The sequence below is a fragment of the Lampetra planeri genome, unplaced genomic scaffold (genome assembly GCF_965212315.1).
Source record: "Lampetra planeri unplaced genomic scaffold, kcLamPlan1.2.h2 scaffold_1050, whole genome shotgun sequence".
In the NCBI taxonomy this organism is placed as follows: Eukaryota; Metazoa; Chordata; class Hyperoartia; order Petromyzontiformes; family Petromyzontidae; genus Lampetra; species Lampetra planeri.
Window position 1 is genome coordinate 9107 of NW_027613760.1, and position 23394 is coordinate 32500.

Genomic DNA, 23394 nt, shown 5'->3' on the forward strand with positions numbered 1-23394 from the left:
ATGTTTTCCATGTAGTGCATCAGCCTCATGTCAATATGCTGCATCTGCTGCAGAATAAACAGCCGGTAATTCCTTTTGTATATTCAATTGTTAAGTTATAATCCTCAAGATGAGAAAGCCATGTGACTCACATCAATGAATAAAAGCCTGTTTGGGGATTTGACATCAGAATCAAAGTAGACAGCGTGTTGAATGGCCTGTTATTCCTAACTTGTCCAAACATTTTTATTGGTGCAGTGAAACAGGGCTTTGACGTGGTACCACTCATTCCTTCACGTTACTAGTTAGTTTGTTAGCTTGAGGAAGGTTGTAAATGATATTGTCAATGTCAAAATTGCCCTGTGATTAAGAACTATGTTATTAATAAAATGATGCTAACATGGAACATCTGACGAACGGCTAAATATAATTAACGAAAGCAAATTAAAAACCAAATCAACTGAAAGAACTGTCAAATATCTTGTTTAAATGGTGAGAGATGCACACAAGCGTTCAGAAGTGACAGACACGGCTAGTGAGGACATTGTATTGTCATATTCAGATTAGGAAAATGCAAAGACACATCAAACCATTGAAAATGTTCATGAGTTTAAAAAAGCTGTGGGAACCATTATGTACACGTCACATTTTATGAGTTCTAGATTATGGAGCTATCAAATATATATGCACACTGCTCCCTCGACTTTAAAGCCTCCTGACACACATTATCATTCAGCCCTTGGGTTTATGGATCTGGTATTGTTTAAATGTCGGTGTAGTATCTGCGTATTAGATCTTCTCTTGAAAATCTTGATGCAAAAACATGATGCATGAGAACTCTTTGTCCGGAGTGAGTAATCAAAGTGCAACTTCCTTCGTCATCCTTACAAGGGCCATTTCATGATTCATTCATTCAGGGGCGGTTGCTCAAGGTGCCGGACCTCGACCTATAAAAGAGCTTCTTGGAGCACAGAAACACAAGCTGAACACAACAAGGAACCATGAGGACATTCAACCTGAGCATTCTGCTTTGCCTGGCGGCTGCAGTTCACTGTGCGCCGCTTTCCCACACATGACTGTGCAAGATGAGTTTTTTGCAGAGGTATGTACTCATTTTTTTTGAGTTTTCAGTACTGACAGACGTGTGGAGGAAGTATCAAATTCGACATTAAATTCTTAGAGCTATTTATATAATTTAACAACACACCTTGTTCTTTTTCTTGCAGAGTTATCTAAAAAAATTCTACGACCTTCAAGAGGAGAGCGATGAGCCAACAGTCAGACGGGGGATCAGCCCGCTGGTCAAGAAACTGAGTGAGATGCAGAGATTCTTTGGTCTGCAGATCACAGGGACGCTGGACACTGAAACCTTGGAGATGATGAAGAAGCCCCGCTGTGGCGTTCCAGATGGCAACATTGCCCTTTTTTTCCACATTTGGAGGTGATCTCAAGTGGCAGAAGAATAGTCTGACATACAGGTAAAAGAGACATGACTGATGCTGCCTGTGTAGTAGTAGATGTTTAGAACATAGCATGCTAATGTGTTTCTCTGTCCAACAGGATAGAGAACTACACACCGGACATGACCCAGTCAGAGGTGGATAACTCCATTGACAAAGCTCTGCAGGTCTGGGCCAAAGTCACCCCTCTGAGATTCACCAGAACCTACAGCGGAACAGCTGACATCATGATCTCCTTTGGCCGACACTGTAAGTACAGATACCTGACATTTGTCCCAGTTGATTCAATGGTTTGGATTTATCAGACCTGACATGAGTGTGTTCTTGTGAACAGCACATGGTGACTATTACCCCTTCGATGGCCCTGATGGGACTCTGGCCCACGCTTTCGCCCCCGTCCCCTGGCCTTGGAGGGGACGCTCATTTTGACGATGATGAGAACTTCACCTTCCGCTCAAATAGAGGTGAGTTATTTAACTTCTCTATGTTTTCTGTATGCTTATTTAGATGTTTATCTGACCTGTAATTGTGTATTTTCTGCTGTAGGATACGTCCTCTTCATGGTAGCAGCCCACGAGTTTGGTCACTCCCTGGGCTTGTCTCACTCTCAAGATCCCGGTGCTCTCATGTACCCAACATACTCATATGGAAACCCAGACACTTTTGTTCTGCCACAAGATGATGTCAATGGCATCCAGTCTCTCTATGGTTTGTTCTAGCTCATTAACATTTGACCATAGAATAAATCTCGCATGGCACAACTCTCTCAAAGTGAATTATTTATTCATTTCAGGTCCAAACCCTGATAAGGATCCCAATCAGCCTGACCCTCAGCCTCCCACCACCCCTGACGCTTGTGATGAAACCATGGTACTGGACGCTGTAGCCACCCTGCGAGGAGAGATGCTTTTCTTCAAAGACAGGTATTATAGGAAAAAGTACACTAAATGTCATTTCCTTCTCCACAAAATCGGCTCCACAGCTGAGTTATGTTCTTGTGTGCTCTCAGGTTCTTCTGGCGGAGCCACCCTCAGAGCATTTCCCCCCGAGCAGAGTCTCATCACAAACTTCTGGCCCGGTGCTCCAGTCAACATTGATGCTGCTTACGAGAGCCCCACAGTCAGACAATGTCATGATCTTCAAAGGTCTGTGTCCTGTGGTCCAGGTCTACATTAGTATGTTCTTCGAGTATTTATAAAATGTTTTTCATTCTGCAGATCGGAAAGTGTGGGCGTTCAATGGCTACGATCTTGTACGTGGCTATCCCAAGTCCATTTCCAGTGTTGGTCTGCCCAAAACCGTGAAGAAAATCGACGCTGCTCTCTATGATGTGTACACGCGAAAGACTCTGTTCTTTGTAGGACAACATTACTACAGGTCTGTTTAAATGAGGATCTGACCTGAAATCAGTGGGTCAAAGGAGGGTTTACAAATAGTTGAGATATGTTCATGTGTCGTTAGCTATGATGAGGCCAAGCAGACCATGGACCAGGGATCCCCCCAAACGCGTTGACGAGCTCTTCTCTGGCCTGACCAGCAAGGTGACGGCTGCCTTCCAGTACAGAGGTGAGCGGCTGACGGAATGCGAACACAACACCCTTTATATGATATAACAAACTAACACACAGCCTCTTTTCTCCAGGGTATGCGTACATCTACAGCGGACCCCAAATGTTTGAGTACAGCCTGGGGAGTGGACGTTTGTTCCGTGTGCTGGGAAACAACTACTTCCTGCGCTGCAACAACTTCTAGTCAGGTTTCCAATGGTTCATTTTAAAGTGATTGAATAGATAGTATTGTTACACACACCAGTATATACTGGATATACTGATAACAGCACATTGTAGCTCTTCTCAGCATCAGAAGAAAAAAGCTTTTTTTTGTGAGACAGGAATAATATTTATTTTTTTTTTTTAAGAACAATTTATTAATACTTTTAATGAATGTTTGTTTATTTGTGGTACTTTTGCTTTCAGTAAATTATTCGAAGATGGTTGGGAACTTATATATATATATATAAATATTTTTTTTCATCATCATCAGTGTTTATGTGTTTGCCACATGACAGTGACATGAATGTACATCGATGCAAAAAACGTGAAAAATTAAAAAGGAATCTTTAAAGTACAGTTTACCATGTTTTGTGACTATCTGGTCAATGCAGGTCCGTTTCAGTGCCTATTAGAAACATGGACACTCGTAACTTGAAAAGTGCATAAATACAATGCTCTCTTGCGTTACATCTATGTTTGCTTTGGTGACTGGTCTCCTTCAGAGTTAGAGCCACATACACCTAAAAGAAGCTCACAAAAAGGCTTTGTAGTAGTATTTTCATTTCATTACTCCAGTGGTTCCCAAACTTTCTCTGCTGGGCCCCCCTTTGTTGCATAAGAACATGTTATGTGTTGACACCAGCCATGAATACAACTTGTATTATATAATTTCAACAGAAACACCTATATGTCTATGCCACGTGTCTTTTTTTTTTTTTTGGTGATTTGATGAAGTTTGACACAATCAACATGATTACACAACAAAAGTGTGTAAGTATTCTGAAAAAAAAAACAAAAAAACAAGACACAAGATTGGCAGGTAACTGGTTGTTCACGACAGGATGCAGCATGTCTGTATTTGCTCACAAGGCCCTTTGCTGTCTTATCAGCTGCATCAATATCCTGAGGGTTAAACAGCCAGTGACAGACATTTAAAATAAAAAACACAAAGGCACAGCGGCATGTGCAGGATACAAATGCTGTCAAAAGGAGAGGAAACATAAATAAAGATCTGTATAACTTTAAGAGATCCTGAAATGTTAACGATATATAGGTGTTATTTCACAATCAAAAGCAAAGAACTTGATTTACTGTCCAATACATACTATATGTGTGACGAAGTTTGCATTTGTTCTCCCAATGGAAATTCCATATCTGTCATAATTACAGCGTTCTTGGTTGAGTCAAAGCTAATCTTCTCTGATCCATAAGTGGAGTAACTGACTCAAGAAAGTTGCTCAACACCCCCACTCCCCTCTCCTCATCAGCCTATATAAGAACAGCTCCAGCACGATAGAGATAAGTTGCATTCAGTACGAGAGGAAGCATGGGATCTTTCAGACTGTCATTTGTGCTGAGCCTGGCTGTGGTAGTTCAATGTGTTCCAGTGCCACAAGTTACTCAGCAAGATGAAAGTCTGGCAGAGGTGGGTATTGCTGCTTTGTATTGTCATGTGCGTTCTCTGTGTTTTAATTTAAGACCAGCACTTTTTGGGATCTTTGTGATTGTGTAGCCGATTCCCAACTGCAGCGGAAAATAAACAGTCCAAATCGATGATTTCTCTTTCAGACATACCTCAAGAAATTCTTCAACCTAACAGAGGAGAGCGGTCCAAATTCCAGGCGGGGGGATCAGCCCGCTGACCAAGAGACTGAGTGAGATGCAGAGATTCTTTGGTCTGCAGATCACAGGGACGCTGGGACACTGAAACCTTGGAGATGATGAAGAAGCCCCGCTGTGGCGTTCCAGATGGCAACATTGCCCGTTTTTCCACATTTGGAGGTGATCTCAAGTGGCAGAAGAATAGTCTGACATACAGGTAAAAGAGACATGACTGATGCTGCCTGTGTAGTAGTAGATGTTTAGAACATAGCATGCTAATGTGTTTCTCTGTCCAACAGGATAGAGAACTACACACCGGACATGACCCAGTCAGAGGTGGATAACTCCATTGACAAAGCTCTGCAGGTCTGGGCCAAAGTCACCCCTCTGAGATTCACCAGAACCTACAGCGGAACAGCTGACATCATGATCTCCTTTGGCCGACATTGTAAGTACAACATATATAATACAAATATACATATACATGGTTGTAAATGTTTAAGGTTAGGAATGTGCTTTTGTACAACAGTAGCCCAGAGGGAGAGGACTGTTGATACGAATCAAGAAGAAAGTAGATGTCACTTGTTGTTCTGGTGGCAAGCCAGTGCTAACAGACACCTCAAAACTATTTCATCTTCTCAAGTTGTGGTTTAAGAGGGTGTTCAGCTCGTCCCACAAACAATTTCTGCATCACATACGACAGCAAAGCAACATACCAGCAACAAACCAGCAACAAACCAGTAACAAACCAAGACTCGCTCTGAATTTCACTGGACCTGACCCGAGTGTGTTCTTGTGAACAGCACATGGTGACTATTACCCCTTCGATGGCCCTGATGGGACTCTGGCCCACGCTTTTGCCCCGTCCCCTGGCCTTGGAGGGGGACGCTCATTTTGACGATGATGAGAACTTCACCTTCCGCTTCAACTCAGGTGAGTTTCTCATTCACATTTTTGGAGTGGAATTGAACTTTACGGGTAACTGAGCTTTGGTTGTTTGTTTTTTATGCCGTAGGATACGTCCTCTTCATGGTAGCAGCCCACGAGTTTGGTCACTCCCTGGGCTTGTCACACTCAGATGATCCGGTGCACTCATGTACCCTACGTACTCATACAGAAACCCAGACACCTTTGTTCTCCCCCGAGATGACGTCAAAGGCATCCAGTCTCTATATGGTCTGTACTCATCCCTGCCTCAAAGCTGCCTGTTGGCACCAATAGTACTGGACCAACACCAGTAACAAAAATATTCATACTGCAGGTCCAAACCCTGAAAAGCCTCCCTCTCAGCCCGGACCTCAGCCCCCCACCACCCCTGATGCTTGTGACTCCACCATGGTGCTGGACGCTGTTGTTACACTGCGAGGAGAGATGCTCTTCTTCAAAGACAGGTATTACAGACAGGGTTACTAGCAGAGGTTCATGGTAAGGAACTGGACATTCATCTCTCCTCTATGGTCCCACCTCATGGATGACAACACCGATGAATCATATGCTTTTCAAGGTGTGCCCTCCACAAAGGTCAAATACCTGGAATTCCCTACTTGTTTGTTAGGAGAGAAGAACCAGTTTGGATGAGAGGAGAAACATCTCCCATCACCCATTCCATCATCCAGTTGATACGTTGGCAACATGTCATGTGTGACTGAGAAACTCCACAGACAAATTGCTTAATTAATTGCCAGGATGTTTGAGTTATTTCTGTCTGTAAATGAACTAGCTTGTTGACAAAATGTTCTCCTTTGCTCTCAGATTCTTCTGGCGTAGCTATCCTCAAAGCAGGACACCTCAGCAAAGTCTCATCACAAACTTCTGGCCCAGTGCTCCAGTCAACATCGATGCTGCTTATGAGAGCCGACAGTCAGACAGAATCTTTCTCTTTAAAGGTCTGTGTGTTCTCCTTCTTCGTCCTGAGTTCCCAGTTGTATACTGTGTCGAAATTGGAAGTCAACATTTTCTTCAATCTCGTCCATAACTGCAGGTCGTAAAGTATGGGCCTTCTCTGGCTATGATCTTGTCCGGGGCTATCCTAAAAAACTCACCAGTGTAGGTCTGCCCCGATACGTGAGATCAATCGATGCTGCACTCTATGATGTGGAAACTGGAAAGACTCTGTACTTTGTTGGCAACTACTACTTCAGGTGCAGTTTTAAAGCATATTACAGCATGTTCATATGTGGTGAATGATTGAAGTATGAGCTTTTCTTTATCCTTGACCCTTTTATGTCTTTAGTTATGATGAGGCCAAGAAGACTATGGACCAAGGATTCCCTAAACGTGTTGATCAGACCTTCTCTGGCCTGACCAGCAAAGTGACCGCTGCTTTCCAATACAGAGGTGAGTTTACATGTCAACATTATTATTTTCAGCCACAAAGGGAGAGAAAGGTATCTCACTAACCATGAGAAGATCAATACCACTCCCATGTCTGATGATTACAGAGAGATTTTGTCGCATGAAGGATAACGTGTCAAAATAAAATTCTAAAAAATATCAGATTTTTTATTTCATACAAAATCAGGTAGTCAAATTAGGTATGAGTGTCACCTCTTCAGTTTCAGCAGATCAGGCTATGAGATAGGAGTAGGGGTCCAGCATATGATATTTAAGACACGACACAAATACAGTGATATCATCAGCTGTGTCTCTGCAACATCCAAATACGTCGACCTGACTAACTAACTAACTAACTAACTAACTCCATGTTTCTGATGTGCAGGTTTCACTTACATCTACAGTGGGCCCTACATGTATGAGTATGCCATGAGGACAGGCAGACTGTACCGCGTGCTGAGGAACAGCTACTTCCTGCGCTGCACCAACTTCTAGATCGGTTGGCTTATATCTCATTCATATGCAGAATGAGAAAATAAATGTAAAAAAGTGTAAAGACAGTACATTTTACTCTACATATTATGTGTCAATGCATCAGTCTATATAATACAGCTGTAAACATTTAATGTATAATAATAAAATTTGATGTCATCTGTGACTTGTCTACATATTTGTTATATGTACACTGCAGCACTGAGTACACACGAGAACCAGCTCCTCATCTAATTTAAAAGTTTGTAATCAGTTTTATGAATGGGATTGAAACTGTATCATTCCTGATCAAAACTCTTATCAACAGAAGGTAATATTACTTGTGTTCGGTCCAGGAATAATTCCACTCAGCTAGGAATTCTGAGCATTCAGGAATCTTGGCTTTTTGCCAGTTCCTTCCAGCTTTCTTACATTCAGTCCATTTTTTAGTAACTCATTTCATGTGATGACTCTTCACATCATGAAATGTGATGCATTCGTAATCTTCATTCATTCATTCATTTTCTTCCGCTTAATCCGGTTACGGGTCACGGGTGTGCTGGAGCCTATCCCAGCTGTCAATGGGCGACGTAATCTTTTAAAGCAAAAACACCGTTACACCAGAGGGCGACACAGAGGTGAAATGGTTAGCACTGTCACCTCACGGCAATAAGATACCTGGTTCGATTTCTGTCCTGTGGGTCTTTCTGTTTGGAGTCTTGCATGCTCTCTCTCATGTTCTCTCTGGGCACTCTGCCTTCCTCCAGCCTCCAAAAGTATCGCAGGTTAACTGTTTACTCTAAATTGCCTGGAGGTATGAATGTGACTAACAAATGCTTTCAAAAGACATGTCCATGTTTTTTTTCTATTTACATCATGTTCATGCAAGCACATGTTGCTTCCTCCACACACGCTGATGATTGCAGCACTCCTTGGAAAAGAGCTGTGGCTGCCACCTTGCCCAGACAAGAGGAGCTCCATCAGCCTAGGTAAACATTACTTACGTAATGGTGCTGCTGTTATTACAGAGACACCTGTGATTTTGATCGTTTCAACCTTGTCAGAAAATACATGAACAAGAATGTTGTGTTTCTCAATAAGCATTGAAAGTTTGCTCAAAAACAAATACAACCAAAATGTTCTAGAAGAGAAAAATGATGGTTGCATTAGTTGCACTGCCCTGTATTCACATTGGTCCTATTGATTTTGTTCCGGTGTATGTGACAGTATTTTTTTTTAATATTGCAAGATGTATCTTTTTTTTTGTTTTTTTAAAAAATATATTTTTAGGAGTGTTACCATATAACCATAGATATGTTACCATATTACCAGAGATATTACCAGAGTATTCAAGAAAGATGGGCAGACTAGAAATTTGACAAAAAACAGAAGAAAACAAATTCATCTTAAATTTGTGTCAGATGATAGAAATTGGCCAACGTAAGCCCCGGAGGTTAGAGATTTGATTAAAAAAAAAACAGACACACAAAAACAAAATGCTCAAGTTTGTGTCCGTCGATGGAATCTGGCCAATGTAAGCAGCTGGGGTTCAAAATCTGACAAAAAAATGAAGAAAAAAAATCCTCAAATATGTGTCAGTCAATGGAAACTGGCCAGGGTAAGCTGCTGGGTTTCAAAATTTGACAAAAAAGTGAAAAACAAATTCTCAAACCATTTCTGCTATCGTGTCAGCCAGCCTTCAAATGTGGACTGAGAAAAATTAGCAATTTTTTTCTTCCCCATTTAGTTAAATGACCAACCCCCAGGGGCATGTGCTTCATTTTCAATATGTGTGTCTGATAGTATGGTGATGTTCAATACATTTGTAGTGACATGACAAAATATATACTATATATAATAACAGAACATTGAAAACAAGTTTCTCGTTGAGTTGAGTGTCCGAGTACACGTAAGAATCCATCCTGTCTTCAGTTCAGAATGAGTATATTTATAATGCCACCTAAAACTCTGAGATCAACTCCAAAAATACTTGAATGAAGGATCATCTGTGTTCAGAATTGCATAGTATCATTGTACAATGCCTGCTTTTTACTGCACAAAGCATGAATTGCGTGTTTTTACACGCTGTTTCTAGAAGCCACTGACGAGTACTAATATGAACTGGACTTGAATGGAATCAGCAAACATGTTGCTGCTTATGAGCAAAACAAATGTGCTTCAAAACGCTGATCTGGTCGATCAAAGTCTGACACCTACTGGACAAATGCAAACATTACACTGCAGGCGATTTGGTTGGATCCATCCGAGTGGTCAGTGGGCACATATGCCTGTGCAAAGGGGGAAACGAGTCTCAGTGGTTTGAAAAAATAAAAACAGCATAATTTCAGGCGCTGCACTTCTGCAACTACAAATTCAATATCATCCCTGTTTTTGCCTTGTAGTCTTCTATTCAAACTTGTCAGAAAAATAAACATTAACTTATATTTGAAATTGGGTTAAATAAGTTCTCGTGCTAAAACAAAATCAACTGAACACAATACAAGTCAATGATATATTATGTAATGACTAAATACGTGTCATATGTAATACAATACAACTACATCGACCATAATGCTCAGCTGACGATGACGTCAGGGAACACCTCTCTCTGTGATTGGCTGGTGTATATCCAGTCGCTCACAGCTGAAGGTTGAAGCGTGTCTGAATCCTTACTTCTTGTCCAAAATGTCCTCCAGTGGACTCCTAAACATGCATGCTCAAATCTGTAAACGCCTGGTAAGTGATGGTGTTTCAAAGTGTTTATCACCCATTATTCAGCGGTGCTTTCTGTCCGTCCTGGTCGTAAACAGAAGACCTAGCTGTTGTTAGCGGCTAGCATTCATTATGTCTGCGGAGCGTCCTTGACAGACAGAGAAAACACCTGAGCTCTTCCACAGGTGGCTCAAGGTGCTGTAACTGAGCTACGCAGAACCCCGCTGACCTTTCTAGCGACATGACACTAAGCTAGCCAACTACACGTCTCAACCCACCATCATATTTTAGCATTGCTAACGTTTTTGCACAACTCTCGCACCTGTTGTTTCAGGCTCACAAGTACCTCTCAAGAACAATCACATCTCGCCCTTCGCTCAATGTAAGTACACAAACTGTCATGGAACATTCTCCTAAGTTTGAAGTTAGCCGAGTTGCAGACGAACTTGATGGTTCCAGGAAGTGGTCATCGTCGCTGCGGCTCGGACTCCGATGGGTTCGTTCCGAGGCAGCCTGGCCTCCGTCCCAGCCACCAAACTGGGCTCCATCGCCATTAAAGGAGCCATCGACAGAGCAGGTGTGTTCACACGTTACTGACGTTTCCAAAATGAATTACGTGTGCGTGCGTAATAACGCATTTTAATTGGTATTTAATGTTGTGGTCATTTAGGAATCAGTCCTGAAGAGGTGAAGGAGGTTTACATGGGCAATGTGCTTCAGGCAGGAGAAGGACAGGCGCCCACAAGACAAGCTTTGCTGGGAGCAGGTAGGACCACTGACCAACCCCCGGATGCACTTTCTTCATGTTTGTGGAGGGCCTACATGTAATGTAACTTTACTGCTACACAGCTTAAACACTGATTAGTAAGTGCAGCAACCCTGCAATTAAAACCATTGTTTTATATCATTTTATTTCAGTGTGTGTTGATATTGTTTAAAGAGCTGTATTTCAGTTTATGACACTGGAGCATTGCATTGTTTGTGTAAAGCTTCTCTTACACTCTGTTCCTTTTTTGTGGTACCAGTGTCCGAGACATGTTATGTCATCCATTATTCCAGTATTTTCCATGACACTCTGGGTTTTTTGCTGCTGTTGTACCGTATGTCCATGTCGATTGTTTCTCCAGGCTTGACCCTCGGCACTCCAGCAACAACCATCAACAAAGTGTGTGCCTCTGGGATGAAGTCCATCATGATGGCAGCACAGAGTCTAATGTGTGGACATCAGGTAGCGTACCTTCACCGTAGCTCTCCATTATGTCGGGTGCTGCTTTCAACTCTAGTGACAATGTACACGTACTATAGTAAATGCACTCTGGGGAATTGACCTAAAGTTTTAAATGTGTTGTATAGTTTTTAACCTGTGGCACCTTTTTAAGAAAATATAAAGTGCGTTAGAAATAAAATTATTATTCTCAATGGCACATTGTGCTGGAAGATGGACTGTTTTGTTATGTGTCATTTCAAATGTGATCTTAGAGACGATAGTGGAGAACCGTATTGTGACCAAAAACAAGCTCTGCCAGCTGAAGCTCGATTATGATCATGGTTCAACATACAGCAGCATCCCTGTACAATGTGTCCACAGACTCTGTGTGATTTGTTGTGTCTTTAATAAAGGATGTGATGGTGGCAGGAGGCATGGAGAGCATGTCCAATGTTCCGTATGTGATGACCAGAGACACTCCAGTCTACGGAGGAGTGAGGATGGAAGACCTCATTGTTAAGGATGGACTGACTGATGTCTACAACAAATTCCACATGGTAACCATAGTTTCCAGATGTTAAAGTCTCGTTATTATTATTATTATTGGTAATTCTGGTGACGAGAGCAGAGTTCATGTATCCTGACAATTTCCCCACATCCATCTAAATTAATCTACAGTTAGATCTTATTGTAGGATGTCTGTACTGTGTTAAACAGGGCAACTGTGCTGAAAACACAGCCAAGAACTGCAGCATCACCAGGGAAGAGCAAGACGGCTACGCCATCAGCTCATACAGCCGAAGCAAAGCGGCGTACGACTCTGGAGTGTTGGCAAAGGAGATTGTTCCCGTTAGCATTCCCCAGAAAGGTACCGGACGCTGACAAAAATCGACCTTAAATAATCTTTTCTAAGTGACATATTCATGGCGCCTTTTTAGTTGTGATGGTGACATGTGTTTGCAGGTAAACCTGATGTGGTCGTGTCCGAGGATGAGGAGTGGAGACGAGTGGACTTCAGCAAAGTGCCCAAACTGAAGGCAGTGTTCCAGAAAGAGAATGGTAACGACTCGTTTTTCATGTATGGCTCCTCCCTCTCACTGTGGTCTGTGCTTTCTTGCATTGGGACACTACTTTGCCTCTTACTTATTTACGGACTTATTTTTAGGCACCGTGACTGCAGCCAATGCCAGCACACTGAACGATGGCGCTGCTGCCCTCGTTCTGATGACAGCTGATGCAGCAAAGAGACTCGGTGTCAGTCCACTGGCCAGGATTGTCTGTAAGATACACACACTGAAAGTTTGAAACTAGCTTCTGTTTGGTCTTGTGATGAACAAACGCACCCAGTGCTCCCAGTTTGTTGTTGTCACGGCAATGTAAGTCCACAGGATGGGGGTGTTCCTCTGGCTGCATCAACAATCCACACACTGATATTTTCTCGTCAGTAATAAACAGCCTGAAATCATAGCAGAGGTCACATCGTCTCTTACAGCTTTTGCTGATGCAGCAGTTGCACCCATTGATTTTCCTATTGCTCCTGCATTCGCTGTACCAAAGGTGAGCGTGACGGTTCTTCAAATCAGAATGTTTTTTTTAATCCAGATTTACTCATGTCAAACTGTTAAGTAGAAATTTTAACACATGGCAGAGTTGTACAACGTTCACTCACAACATTTATACTGGAACATCTTTGCGGTGTCGATCAGGTTCTGGATGCTGCAGGGCTGAAGAAGGATGATATATCCATGTGGGAGATCAACGAGGCGTTCAGTGTGGTCGTTCTGGCCAACGTCAAGATGTTGGACATTGATCCTGCAAAAGTGAACGTCAACGGGGGAGCTGTGTCACTGGGACACCCCATCGGGTACGCAGCCCTGCACATTGGATCTTCACAATAATAAGAATAAGCATAACATTTGTACAGCACCTTTCATACGACACATACAGGTCAAAGTGCTTAACAGAAAAAGAGACGACGTAACAGAACAAACAAGGTTACTCATAATACTATTTGCCAATGAATGAATTTTTATTTTGACCAAAGACGGGGGAAAAAAACAACAAAATGTAACTTAAATTTAAAATGTTTCATTCAAACATCTTTTTGTGCTCTGAACTTAATTCCATCTGCCTTTTAAAATCCACCATGTTCATAAAACGTCATGGACTTGATGAGGTTCACAGTATTTATCATCAGAGTTTCAGCTCTTCATTTTTTCGGTTTTGTCTTTCGAGAACAACAACGAAAGAGTTCCGCAGTACTATTTACACTGTGTTTCTTTCTCCTGTCAGGATGTCGGGCGCCAGAATTGTGGGTCACATGGCGCACAACCTGAAGTCTGGCCAGTACGGTCTGGCAGGCATCTGCAATGGAGGTGGTGGAGCCTCATCTATTCTCATCCAGAGGTTGTAGAAGACTTGAAAGGACAAACATCACCCCTCCATTCACTCCAAACCCTGGAGGACCTGCTGGTGGTTACACCATCGATACTCCCTATTTACTATGAAGCATCTGTTACACCGTCAATGCCAGTGGCCTTACTCAAGCAGCAAGCTAGGACCCAACTCACTTGACGTCATGACTCCAGAGTTAAATACACTCCCTTGTTTCAAGGTACATAAAGTTAATATTTAACTCTGAATTGAAATGAATAAATAGCTTTTATGAAAGCAGGTTCTTTGTGTCTTTTGTGATCATGTTATCAAGTGTTTGACTTCCAAACATCATTAGGGCGCATTGCTTTGGTTAGAAACTGTTAGGCTTGTCCGAATGCAATACAGAAATGTACAGTTGTCACGGTAACCGCCAGAGTTTCCACTAGATGTTGTTTCCTCCTCCAATGTCCAGGAAGTGCTTTTCCACAGCAGGTTCATATGTATATATGTATGTATATACGGTATATTTTACTTTTTAGGAGTTGTGTCACTCAATTTACTGCTGTGATTTATTTTTACTTCTATCTGTTCACAGAAGTCACTTTTTACAGTGACACACTACTGAAATTGAAATATGAATTCCGCTTGGGAGATCAATAAAGTATCTAGCTGAATCTGCTGAGAAGACTTTCCAGGAGGAAGACTTAAGATAGACAGACACTTCAATTTCACAAGCGAAATTGACACTGAGTGTGTAATGTTACTTCAGTGTCACACTGATGTGCAGTTGACTGACGCTGACTTCACATCAGTGTGACACTGAAGTAACATTCCACATATCCAGCAATTTACACAGGTAAAGTAAATAACCCCTAACTATCTCAAACATAAATACATTGTTTAATATCTTCAAAGCCACAAAAAAATAAGTGTTTATCACCTTGGTAGCTGCTGAATTCAATATGTATGTTCTTCAAAGGTAAAAACAATTTAAATTCTGAAATCTTGCATTTCCAATAGGTGTTTTCATCTCTTCATTCCTATATGATATAAGTGAAATACAATATGAGTAATGTCTCACTGCAGAACATGCTGTCCTTTTTTACTGGACGACTCTTACATTCCTTCCTTTTTCCTGACAGTTAACGCAGCCAAACAGTCAGCTAAATATTAACAGAGTCTGAAAGTCCTTTGGCCTCATTGTTTTGAAGCCTACTTGTTCATTTGTGTGGATGTTACTAATTAAACACAGCAGATGCTTCTCTTCGGAGGATGGAAAAGTGCCTAATGTAAGAATCTTGCCTTTTTCTTCACACTTAAACTTTTATTCAAATGCTTTGTCACCGTAACTGCCCCTTTCTGACTTGTCAAAGTGTTCACTCCTCTCGCACTCGTGATCCTCGTGTCAGGTCAATTAAATAAAAACAGCTGCTGAATGTTTACCGTTTGATGGGGAAAAGCAGACCCCACAGATGAATTGAATATGACAAGAATGTGATCGGTGGTAAAAGCTGTACCACAAAGTAAAGGAGGAAAGAAAAATCCAAAAAGAAACTCAGGACCCTCGTTTCAGTGGAACTCGGTCAGTCTGTGCTCATTGTTTCCACTTAATTCACCTTATCTAGGTGTGGACAGGAGATAATGAGTATGAATACTGGCTGCCAGCGATACCTGTTGTTTGTTCATGCGTTTTTTTTTAAGTGCTGCATAAATCAAGTGGCACACAACAGGTTGACCTGTGCACCCAGTGCACGAAGGTGTGGTCATGACTGTTGATTACATGGTGGAGTTGACTGAACATGAGACAGTGAAACGGGGAGCGGAGGAACAGACAGCATCAAACTCGCTGGAGGAATTTGTGTCAATTTGAAGGTGGGTGCAAATCTCTAGAAACCTTTAGATTTTACCTTTAAACTGTAGCTCGGTTTCACACATGTTTATATTTGAATGAGCTTCTCTTATCACCAATTACTGAAGTTATGTTTTTTAATTCAATAAACATTCATCTTTTCGGCAGATTTTCTGTCCCGACGATCTGACAGTATGAATGAAGATCAGGTAAGTTCAGTTCTATTTAGAACTCTTATGAAGTAAGAGATAAACCAGTTAATCATCTTCTTTTTCTCTCCAGAAACACTGTCCCACCTATGACAACATAGGGTTTCAGCATGACGAAGGGAGACCACCACCATACGCCCCCCCACACGGCATCTACCCTGCTCTCCACCAAGACGTCCCGAACTATGCTGGCCTTCCTCCCAAAACCATCAACACCCACCAGACTGTGACACCTGTCATATCACAGAGCCCAGAGGAAAAGAAAAGTACGCATCTAATATTTGAAATAAGTTTTATCTTCAGTCTTCTTCAGTATGTGACTGGCTGCTGAGTGAAATACGCCCTGAGCCTCCGTCTATATTGCACCGATCATTACCGGGAACTGAATGGTCTTTGTCACAGGTGCCGCATTTACACTGTGATCTAGTAATATAACACAAAGTGGCATCATACAGGTTTGGACATATCAGCTGGGAAACTAGTTAATAATTCAGTGTCACACCTTGTGATTCATATTCTGCTGAATTAATGACTCAGCACACTCCAATATGTGACTAAGACACCAGGAGGCAGCTGTTAACGCTTGCCTACTGTCACCACCTGGAGATTGTTCATCATCTCTTCAATGTTTAGAGGGAAGTGGATTAGGGAAAAAAAGTTCCCAGGTTCCTGGAAACATTGCAGTGTGTACCGACAGGTGTGGGATGTTATAGCAGTGACCTGCGACCTTCTGAATGACACTGCTAATCGATAAATCCTCCTCCAGGGATTTTACTCCATCAGCTGCAGGAGATACATGTTTTTGTCATGTTATGTCATGTCATGTTATGTCAATCACATGAGCTATGCAGCACTTTACAAAAGAAAATGAGTGTATGTGTGTATGTATATGATATAAAAACGAGTGTGAGACCACGTAACACCTTTTAGACAAATGTGATGACTTTCAGTGTTGAGGAGACAAGAAATGGAATCTTATATTTATATCTGCTGTATGTTTTTTTTCTCATATCTGCAGGAAAGTAAATGTAAATCTGTAAATGACTTGGTGGAGGTAAAGAATGTGTTAACGTGACATATCTCAAATATTAAAACAGCTCCATTCTTTTCTCTGTGCAGGAGGCAGAACGTGTCCCTGGAAATGTGCGCTGTGTGTATCTCTGTGTATCATCCTTTTACTGGCAGCGATCGGCCTCTTGCTCTGGTACTTCCGTAAGTCACAGAAAACCAGTGTCAAACTCATCCCAGCAGACGCACCCGTGTTTTTTGTTTGGTTAAGTCCTGTATATGTGTGTGTGTGTGTTTGTAGTGTACTTCCAGGGCTTAATCGGGAATTGTTGTAGGACTGGAAACAAATGTCTGACCAACGACCAGTGGTGTGACGGAGTCACAAACTGTCCAGATGGAGAGGACGAAGCCCATTGCTGTAAGACATGAAATATTAAACTTCGGAACGCTTCAGTCTTCAACACACCTGGTGCGTGTTTGTTGAATAATTTGCTCCTCTGCCTGTTTATACAGTTCGTTTTTACGGGACCAATAACATGCTGCAGAGTTACTCACCTCACAGCAAGTCATGGTTGCCTGTGTGTGTCGACAACTGGGACGACAACTATGGGAAAGCTGTGTGTGAGCAGATGGGCTACAAGAGGTGCTGCTTCTGATCACCCCTCAGACCCCCAACACACACACACACACAACCACACCTAGATCCACCCCTCTGTGTTGTCTCAGAGAAGTGATTAAACAAACACTGCATTCATGGGGGTCCATGGAGGTTTACTGCTGTTGCATAAGAATGGGTGTGTGAAGTGTTTTTCTCACCGGGAAGAAAAAAAACATTGAATGACACCAGCTAAAAAAAAGGATTAAAAGTGGTAAAACTGACAGTGGTGATGGAGATTGTGATGCTGATGACTGATAGTGGTGTTGATGGTGAAAACAGCAGAGACAGGATAGGAAAGTACAACTAAATCAAAGAGAAATAGGAATGACAGTGGAGCTGAATTGACATGGGAAAATATCATGGAATTTGAACTGTGAAAGCACCTTGGTGCATTGTGTAATGATTGTCAGAGGTCAGTGCAGTCACGGATGTGTTTGGGGAGGCTGCAACAGAGAAGACTCGGTCCCCCCAGGTTCTGCACTTGTGATACGTGATCATTGCGGACTCACACACAGGACTTTAGTGTGTTCACTGTGAGCAGCCGTGGCCAACACAACATCTACTGAGTCTGTGAACACATTTCACATGTCACTGATCTTCTGTTGACTTCTGTCTACTTGTGTCTGCCCCACAGGGCCGAGTACCTGAGCTTTGGCAAAATCAGTGCTGGTTCTCTGGATGTGTCGGGATACTTGAGGCTGAAGCCCGACAGTTACCACGGATCATCTATACAAAGCCAGCTAACTCACAGGTGAGCTCCCTTTCCTGCTTTATTACAGTGATTCATAGTTTTATGTTATTATGAGGTTTATTATCATTTTTTGCTTAAATCTAGATTTAGTCATTGTTTTCTCCTTTTCCTTTGCAGCCTCAATTGCTCCAACAGTGCTGTCAGTCTTCGTTGTATCGGTGAGTTAATTGTGCTGCTCCAGTCGATGTGGATCACATCGTACTGGATGGAGAGAACAGATATCTAAAATGATTTATGTGCACACACTTCATAGAAGAATATAGTATATAGTCAGAATCACAATCAGAATATGTTTTACTGCCAAATATGATGGTACATACCAAGAATTTGTCTTGGTGTAACATGCCAGACCTTTAACTTAAAAATGATAAAAAAATAGAATATGATGGATGAAAACTTAAGGATATTAAGGATAAAAACACTGCACACAGTAATACAAATTTAGAAATAGAATAAAATAAAAAAAATTACAATAATTACAGTACTATATACATTTGGATTTGCAATGACATTTGTTTCTCACATTTATTGGATCTATCTCAGTAACACCACGTGTCACTGAGCACTCACCAGATTGAATGTCATCTTACCTAAGTAAAGTAGTTAGTACTCCTCTTTGGTCTTCCTCTCTGTCTCCTACCTCCAACTCCATCTCTAACATTCTCCTACCAATGTATCCACTGTCCCTCCTCTGCACATGTCCAAACCATCTCAATCTAGCCTCTCTAGCTTTTTCTCCTAACCTTCCTGTCTGTGTTGTCCCTCTGATGACCTCATTCCTAATCCTGTCCATCCTGGTCACTCCTAAAGAGAATCTAAGCATCTTTAACTCTTAATGAAATAATGCTACTTTAATTAACTTTTTAAAGTAAATTTACCTGAAAGATTTTTACACAAATAATGTATGTTTATGAAATACATTTTCCCAACAGCTCTTACAATACAACTCACAAAATAAGTTAATTTTTCTCTGAAAGGTCATTTCTGTGTTGTCTATCAGTACTTTCACTAAGTAAAATACATTAATACCACTGTCTTCAAATTCTAAATGAGACTCAGGGGAGCAACATGTTGGTGGGTGAATTACCACCAGTCCACCCAGCAGCTTTCTGAATGGTGTTCAGGTCACTGTCCAGTCAGACATGTTGGTTTCTGTCCTCAGACTGCGGACAGAGTTCAGCAGGCCCCAGAAGTCGTATCGTTGGCGGTACAGAGGCTGCAAATGAAGCGTGGCCATGGCAGGTCAGTCTCCAGATTTCGGATCAACACATTTGTGGAGGCTCCATTATCACCAGAGACTGGATCCTGTCTGCTGCACACTGCTTCCAAAAGTGAGCCTTCACTCTCTTCCTTCCTTTAGCTCAACATAACACGTGCCCGTGTTCTTATGTTTGTTTCTGCTGTCAGTGTACCGAGGAATAAAACATCTTTTAACATAACTATAAGCCAGTATTTGTGTCAGCACTTAATGAGCAGTGGCGAGGAGTAACAAGTTACAGGTAATGATGTAATTTAATTACAAAATAAACACAACTAATCAGTTACATTACTGGGAAATCTGTGTAGTGACTGTAGTCAGTGTTGATGCTGCTGCAGTTCAAACACTGACACATCTCAACATTTGAAACATTCCAAATGCAGTAATCAAATGTAACTAGTTACATTACTTTGATAAAGCAATTGAAATAGCCACACTACTATTACATTCTAAACAGGGTAACTTGTAATTGCAACCAAATACACGTGCAAAGTAACTTTAACACTGTAAATGTATTTGTGAAACAAGTTGTATCGGATGGTTCTGCAGTACGCTGATCTGATCTTTGTTTTTCATGTGTGACAAATTCTTTCTTGCTCTCCAAACAGGCTTTCCGCTGCTGAAATATGGATGGTAAAGTCTGGTGACGTGAGCTTGTTTAAAATGAGCTTTGACCCAGGCCGACGAGTCCAAAAAATCATCAGTCATGAAATGTTCAATGAAGTGACAAACGACAATGACATTGCTCTTCTAAAACTACAAGAACCTCTGAGATTTTCAAGTAAGTACTTACCTGTGAAATTTCTATTCAATGAGTTGAATCACACAGACAGGAAAGTCTGTGGTTCATCACTGTTGATGTCTCAGGTACAGTGAAACCTGTGTGTCTACCCAACTCCGCCATGGCCGTCTTTGATGATCATCCAGCCTGGATCACAGGTTGGGGAGCCTTGCGCTCATCCGGTAAGTCAAACACAACAAGTGTAAATAAACGTTAAGATACACAGGTTGACCGAGCAAAGTGTGTGTCAACCTTGAATTGCTTTCACTCAGGATTGTCTCCAGATGTGCTAAATCAGGCTCAGGTGACAATTTACAAGCGAGACATCTGTAACAGACGTGAGATATTGGACGGACGTGTCACCGAAGTGATGATCTGTGCTGGCAGACTGCAGGGAGGTGTAGACTCGTGTCAGGTGAGGTTTGACTTTGTCTCTGTCTCTGTCATACACTCACACACACTCACACACACACACGCAGTGACTGGAAGTCATGATTTGTCCTGTGTCATGCAGAAACCAAATATCGTCTCTTTGTTGTACCACCTCAGTACTAATTCCGCCGTTTGCTTTTCCTCCCCCTGACTGAGGGTTTATGACAGAGTGTGGGATTGTGCACGCTGTAAAGTCCATGGAGACAATTGTAACATGACATGAGCATAAAAAGATAAAAAAAATAACCTAAGAACATACAAATAAAAATGTTAGTCGTATTGTGTACACATGCGTATTTGATCCTTTCTGGAAACGCTATCGGTGTTGAATTAACACACAGTTTATACTGATGTTTTATTGTCCACAAGTACAATAAAAGCTCACGGGACAGCCGGTATAAACCAGACTACAAACAAGAAATAACCCGAAAATACATGTTTGTATCAGGTGCTCACCTTTTTCACCTTTTTTTTCTTTTCACCTTTTTTTTTCTTTTATAGCTCATGTGCCTTTAGGGGGCATGTATAATTGAGATGTTGGGATTTGAAAATAAAACTGAACTGAACGGACTTGCAGGGGGACAGTGGCGGACCCTTGGTTGTGAAGAAAGAGGGTGTGTGGTCGTTGCTCGGGGCGACCAGCTGGGGGGTTGGATGTGCTCTGAGGAACAAGCCAGGGGTCTACACCAACATACCTCATTTCACTGAGTGGATATATGAGCAGATGCAGGTACAGAGGGTTTGTCTGTCACACTGTTCTGAGTTCTTTCCAGGTTGAAGGGGCATGAACTTATTATTTCCAAGGATGAATAAAATAAAAACTATGAGATTGTGTATAAAGTGACATTGACACAAGCTGATGAATGTGCATGTTGGTTGAAATCAGTTTCTCAAGGTCCTGGAGGACCGCACTTGTGGAGGTCCTGAACCTCCTCAGAGCAAACAGCTACACAAGAAGTTTGTTTGTGTTTTTTTGTATCTCAACAGAAGGATGTTAAGGACAATTGATGGAGTTGTTGGTGAATGTGAAGACGAAGCTCACTCATCCATTCTTCGTTGGTCTTTGAAAGGCATTTTGCTGTTGGAAATCAGCTGTTATTATAGAGCACTGAACAAATTCAACCTATTTATTTGTTGCAATAAAAGTTTTTGCACAAAAATCTTTATTTTTATTTGATAAAGTATTCATAATGCTCACAGAAGACTCACTAAAGTATAATGTTCAGTTATGGAGACTCCTGTGTCTCTGTTAAATGATGTTGCAATTCACCTGTTTTATGTGTGAAGAGGATCTGTGTTTTGCAACAGATACACAGTATATAACAGAACAAATGTGACTGACATCAAAAGTCTTCCAATGTCACAGAAATGGTTTAGTCTGCAGCAACATTTATGCAAGGAAAAGAAAAGCACAATTAAGAGGCTAATGATATTCATGTCTCCTATTAAAGTTTTAGAAATGGAAAGACACATTATTTCCAAAGCCTCATAAAAAAATTACATTTTATTGGTTACAGCTATTTCAAACATGTATCTAGTTCAGTTATTCACTGTTCGGTTTAGTTTCTTGGAAAATAATGAAGGCATTTAACATGCATTGACCTTCTGCTGTTTGTTTGCGTTGTTCATGGGTGTCTGTGAGGACCGTAGGGGACAGTAGGAGATCATGTCGCCTGGCGAGAACAAGAAATGGATGAAACAACTACAGCGTATTCATCCCATGAATATCAAGTTCTGGCGTGTCCATCCAATCTGTCATTATTGAATACAAGAGTTGAGGAATTTGATCAGTTTCACCAGCTTTGGGTGAGAGAGCAGAATAATCATCAACATTAAAATGATTTCAAGTCAGGTCAGATTTGATATGTATAGTACCAATTCACTGCAAGAGTTATCTAAATACTATTATGTTTGGGTATGTATGAGTGATTGGTTGATAATGCTTTCAAATAAAATCATGTATGTATGCATGTACCTGAATGAGTCACAAATACAAAACAGTTATTTGAACTAAATATATATTTATAATATAATAACTAAGTTCCATGAACATAATTTAAATAAAAAACTTTTGTTTATGTTCTTAATTGTTATTGCATTTGGACCCACAGACGAATAATGAATGAATAAAAAGAGTTGATGATAAAAGTGCATTTTTTTGCCACCTGTAGTACCGATAAATGACCAACAGACGTCAGTGTGACCTCAAAAATACCAATTAAAGCAGCGCAAACATATACGCACACACACATATACTTAATTTTTATTTTATTTCATCTGACCAACTTAGAGCGTCTCTAGTCAGTGGAATAATGTTTTTGTCAGTGTGTCAGTACCAGGTTTTACAACTGAGGTTAAAAGTGTCAGACATGGAGAACTAACGTCATCTTCCAATCAGCAGGGGGATGTGAGGGACAACATCCAGAAGGAACATGGAGCTCGAGAAAGGATCAAGTTTGATGAAGATTGGAATGAGGTTTGGGAACGTATTTATTACAGATTTTCTTCTGATCATTGTTTTTTTCTGAAGCCTTT

At 41.3% G+C, this 23394-nt stretch overlaps 4 protein-coding genes across 5 annotated transcripts; all 4 read left to right on the top strand.

Moving 5' to 3' along the window:
- Nucleotides 1-980: 980 nt before the first annotated feature.
- On the top strand, nucleotides 981-3191 carry LOC144738554 (collagenase 3-like). The gene is given in 15 exon segments (XM_078621564.1): nucleotides 981-1081; nucleotides 1208-1403; nucleotides 1405-1457; nucleotides 1540-1688; nucleotides 1774-1832; nucleotides 1834-1903; nucleotides 1986-2147; nucleotides 2233-2362; nucleotides 2449-2476; nucleotides 2478-2552; nucleotides 2554-2584; nucleotides 2657-2816; nucleotides 2901-2937; nucleotides 2939-3005; nucleotides 3082-3191. Coding segments are annotated over 15 exon segments (1428 nt in total).
- A 1404-nt stretch (nucleotides 3192-4595) lies between these two features.
- LOC144738555 (collagenase 3-like) lies at nucleotides 4596-7642 on the top strand. Its single transcript, XM_078621565.1, is given in 13 exon segments — nucleotides 4596-4637; nucleotides 4781-4910; nucleotides 4912-5030; nucleotides 5113-5261; nucleotides 5617-5693; nucleotides 5695-5746; nucleotides 5829-5897; nucleotides 5900-5989; nucleotides 6075-6204; nucleotides 6566-6699; nucleotides 6795-6954; nucleotides 7047-7150; nucleotides 7533-7642. Coding segments are annotated over 12 exon segments (1233 nt in total). The 5' UTR covers nucleotides 4596-4637; nucleotides 4781-4871.
- A 2661-nt stretch (nucleotides 7643-10303) lies between these two features.
- On the top strand, nucleotides 10304-13950 carry LOC144738552 (acetyl-CoA acetyltransferase, mitochondrial). Of its 2 annotated transcripts, none has more exons than XM_078621561.1 (12): nucleotides 10304-10354; nucleotides 10665-10712; nucleotides 10790-10907; nucleotides 11001-11096; nucleotides 11458-11558; nucleotides 11951-12094; nucleotides 12255-12405; nucleotides 12501-12596; nucleotides 12703-12816; nucleotides 13030-13094; nucleotides 13244-13401; nucleotides 13830-13950. In XM_078621561.1, the coding sequence occupies exons 1-12, from the start codon at nucleotides 10304-10306 to the stop codon at nucleotides 13948-13950; spliced, it is 1263 nt and encodes a 420-aa protein (XP_078477687.1). The 2 variants fall into 2 exon arrangements, with proteins under 2 accessions (XP_078477687.1, XP_078477688.1); XM_078621562.1 differs by having other exon boundaries at nucleotides 10328-10366; nucleotides 10674-10712.
- A 2006-nt stretch (nucleotides 13951-15956) lies between these two features.
- On the top strand, nucleotides 15957-21589 carry LOC144738553 (transmembrane protease serine 2-like; the record flags this gene model as incomplete). Its single annotated transcript, XM_078621563.1, has 10 exons — nucleotides 15957-15971; nucleotides 16045-16237; nucleotides 17493-17622; nucleotides 18272-18388; nucleotides 18506-18546; nucleotides 19551-19719; nucleotides 20255-20427; nucleotides 20514-20609; nucleotides 20700-20842; nucleotides 21437-21589. Coding segments are annotated over exons 1-10 (1230 nt in total), but the record flags the coding sequence as incomplete, so codon positions are not given.
- Nucleotides 21590-23394: the final 1805 nt, after the last annotated feature.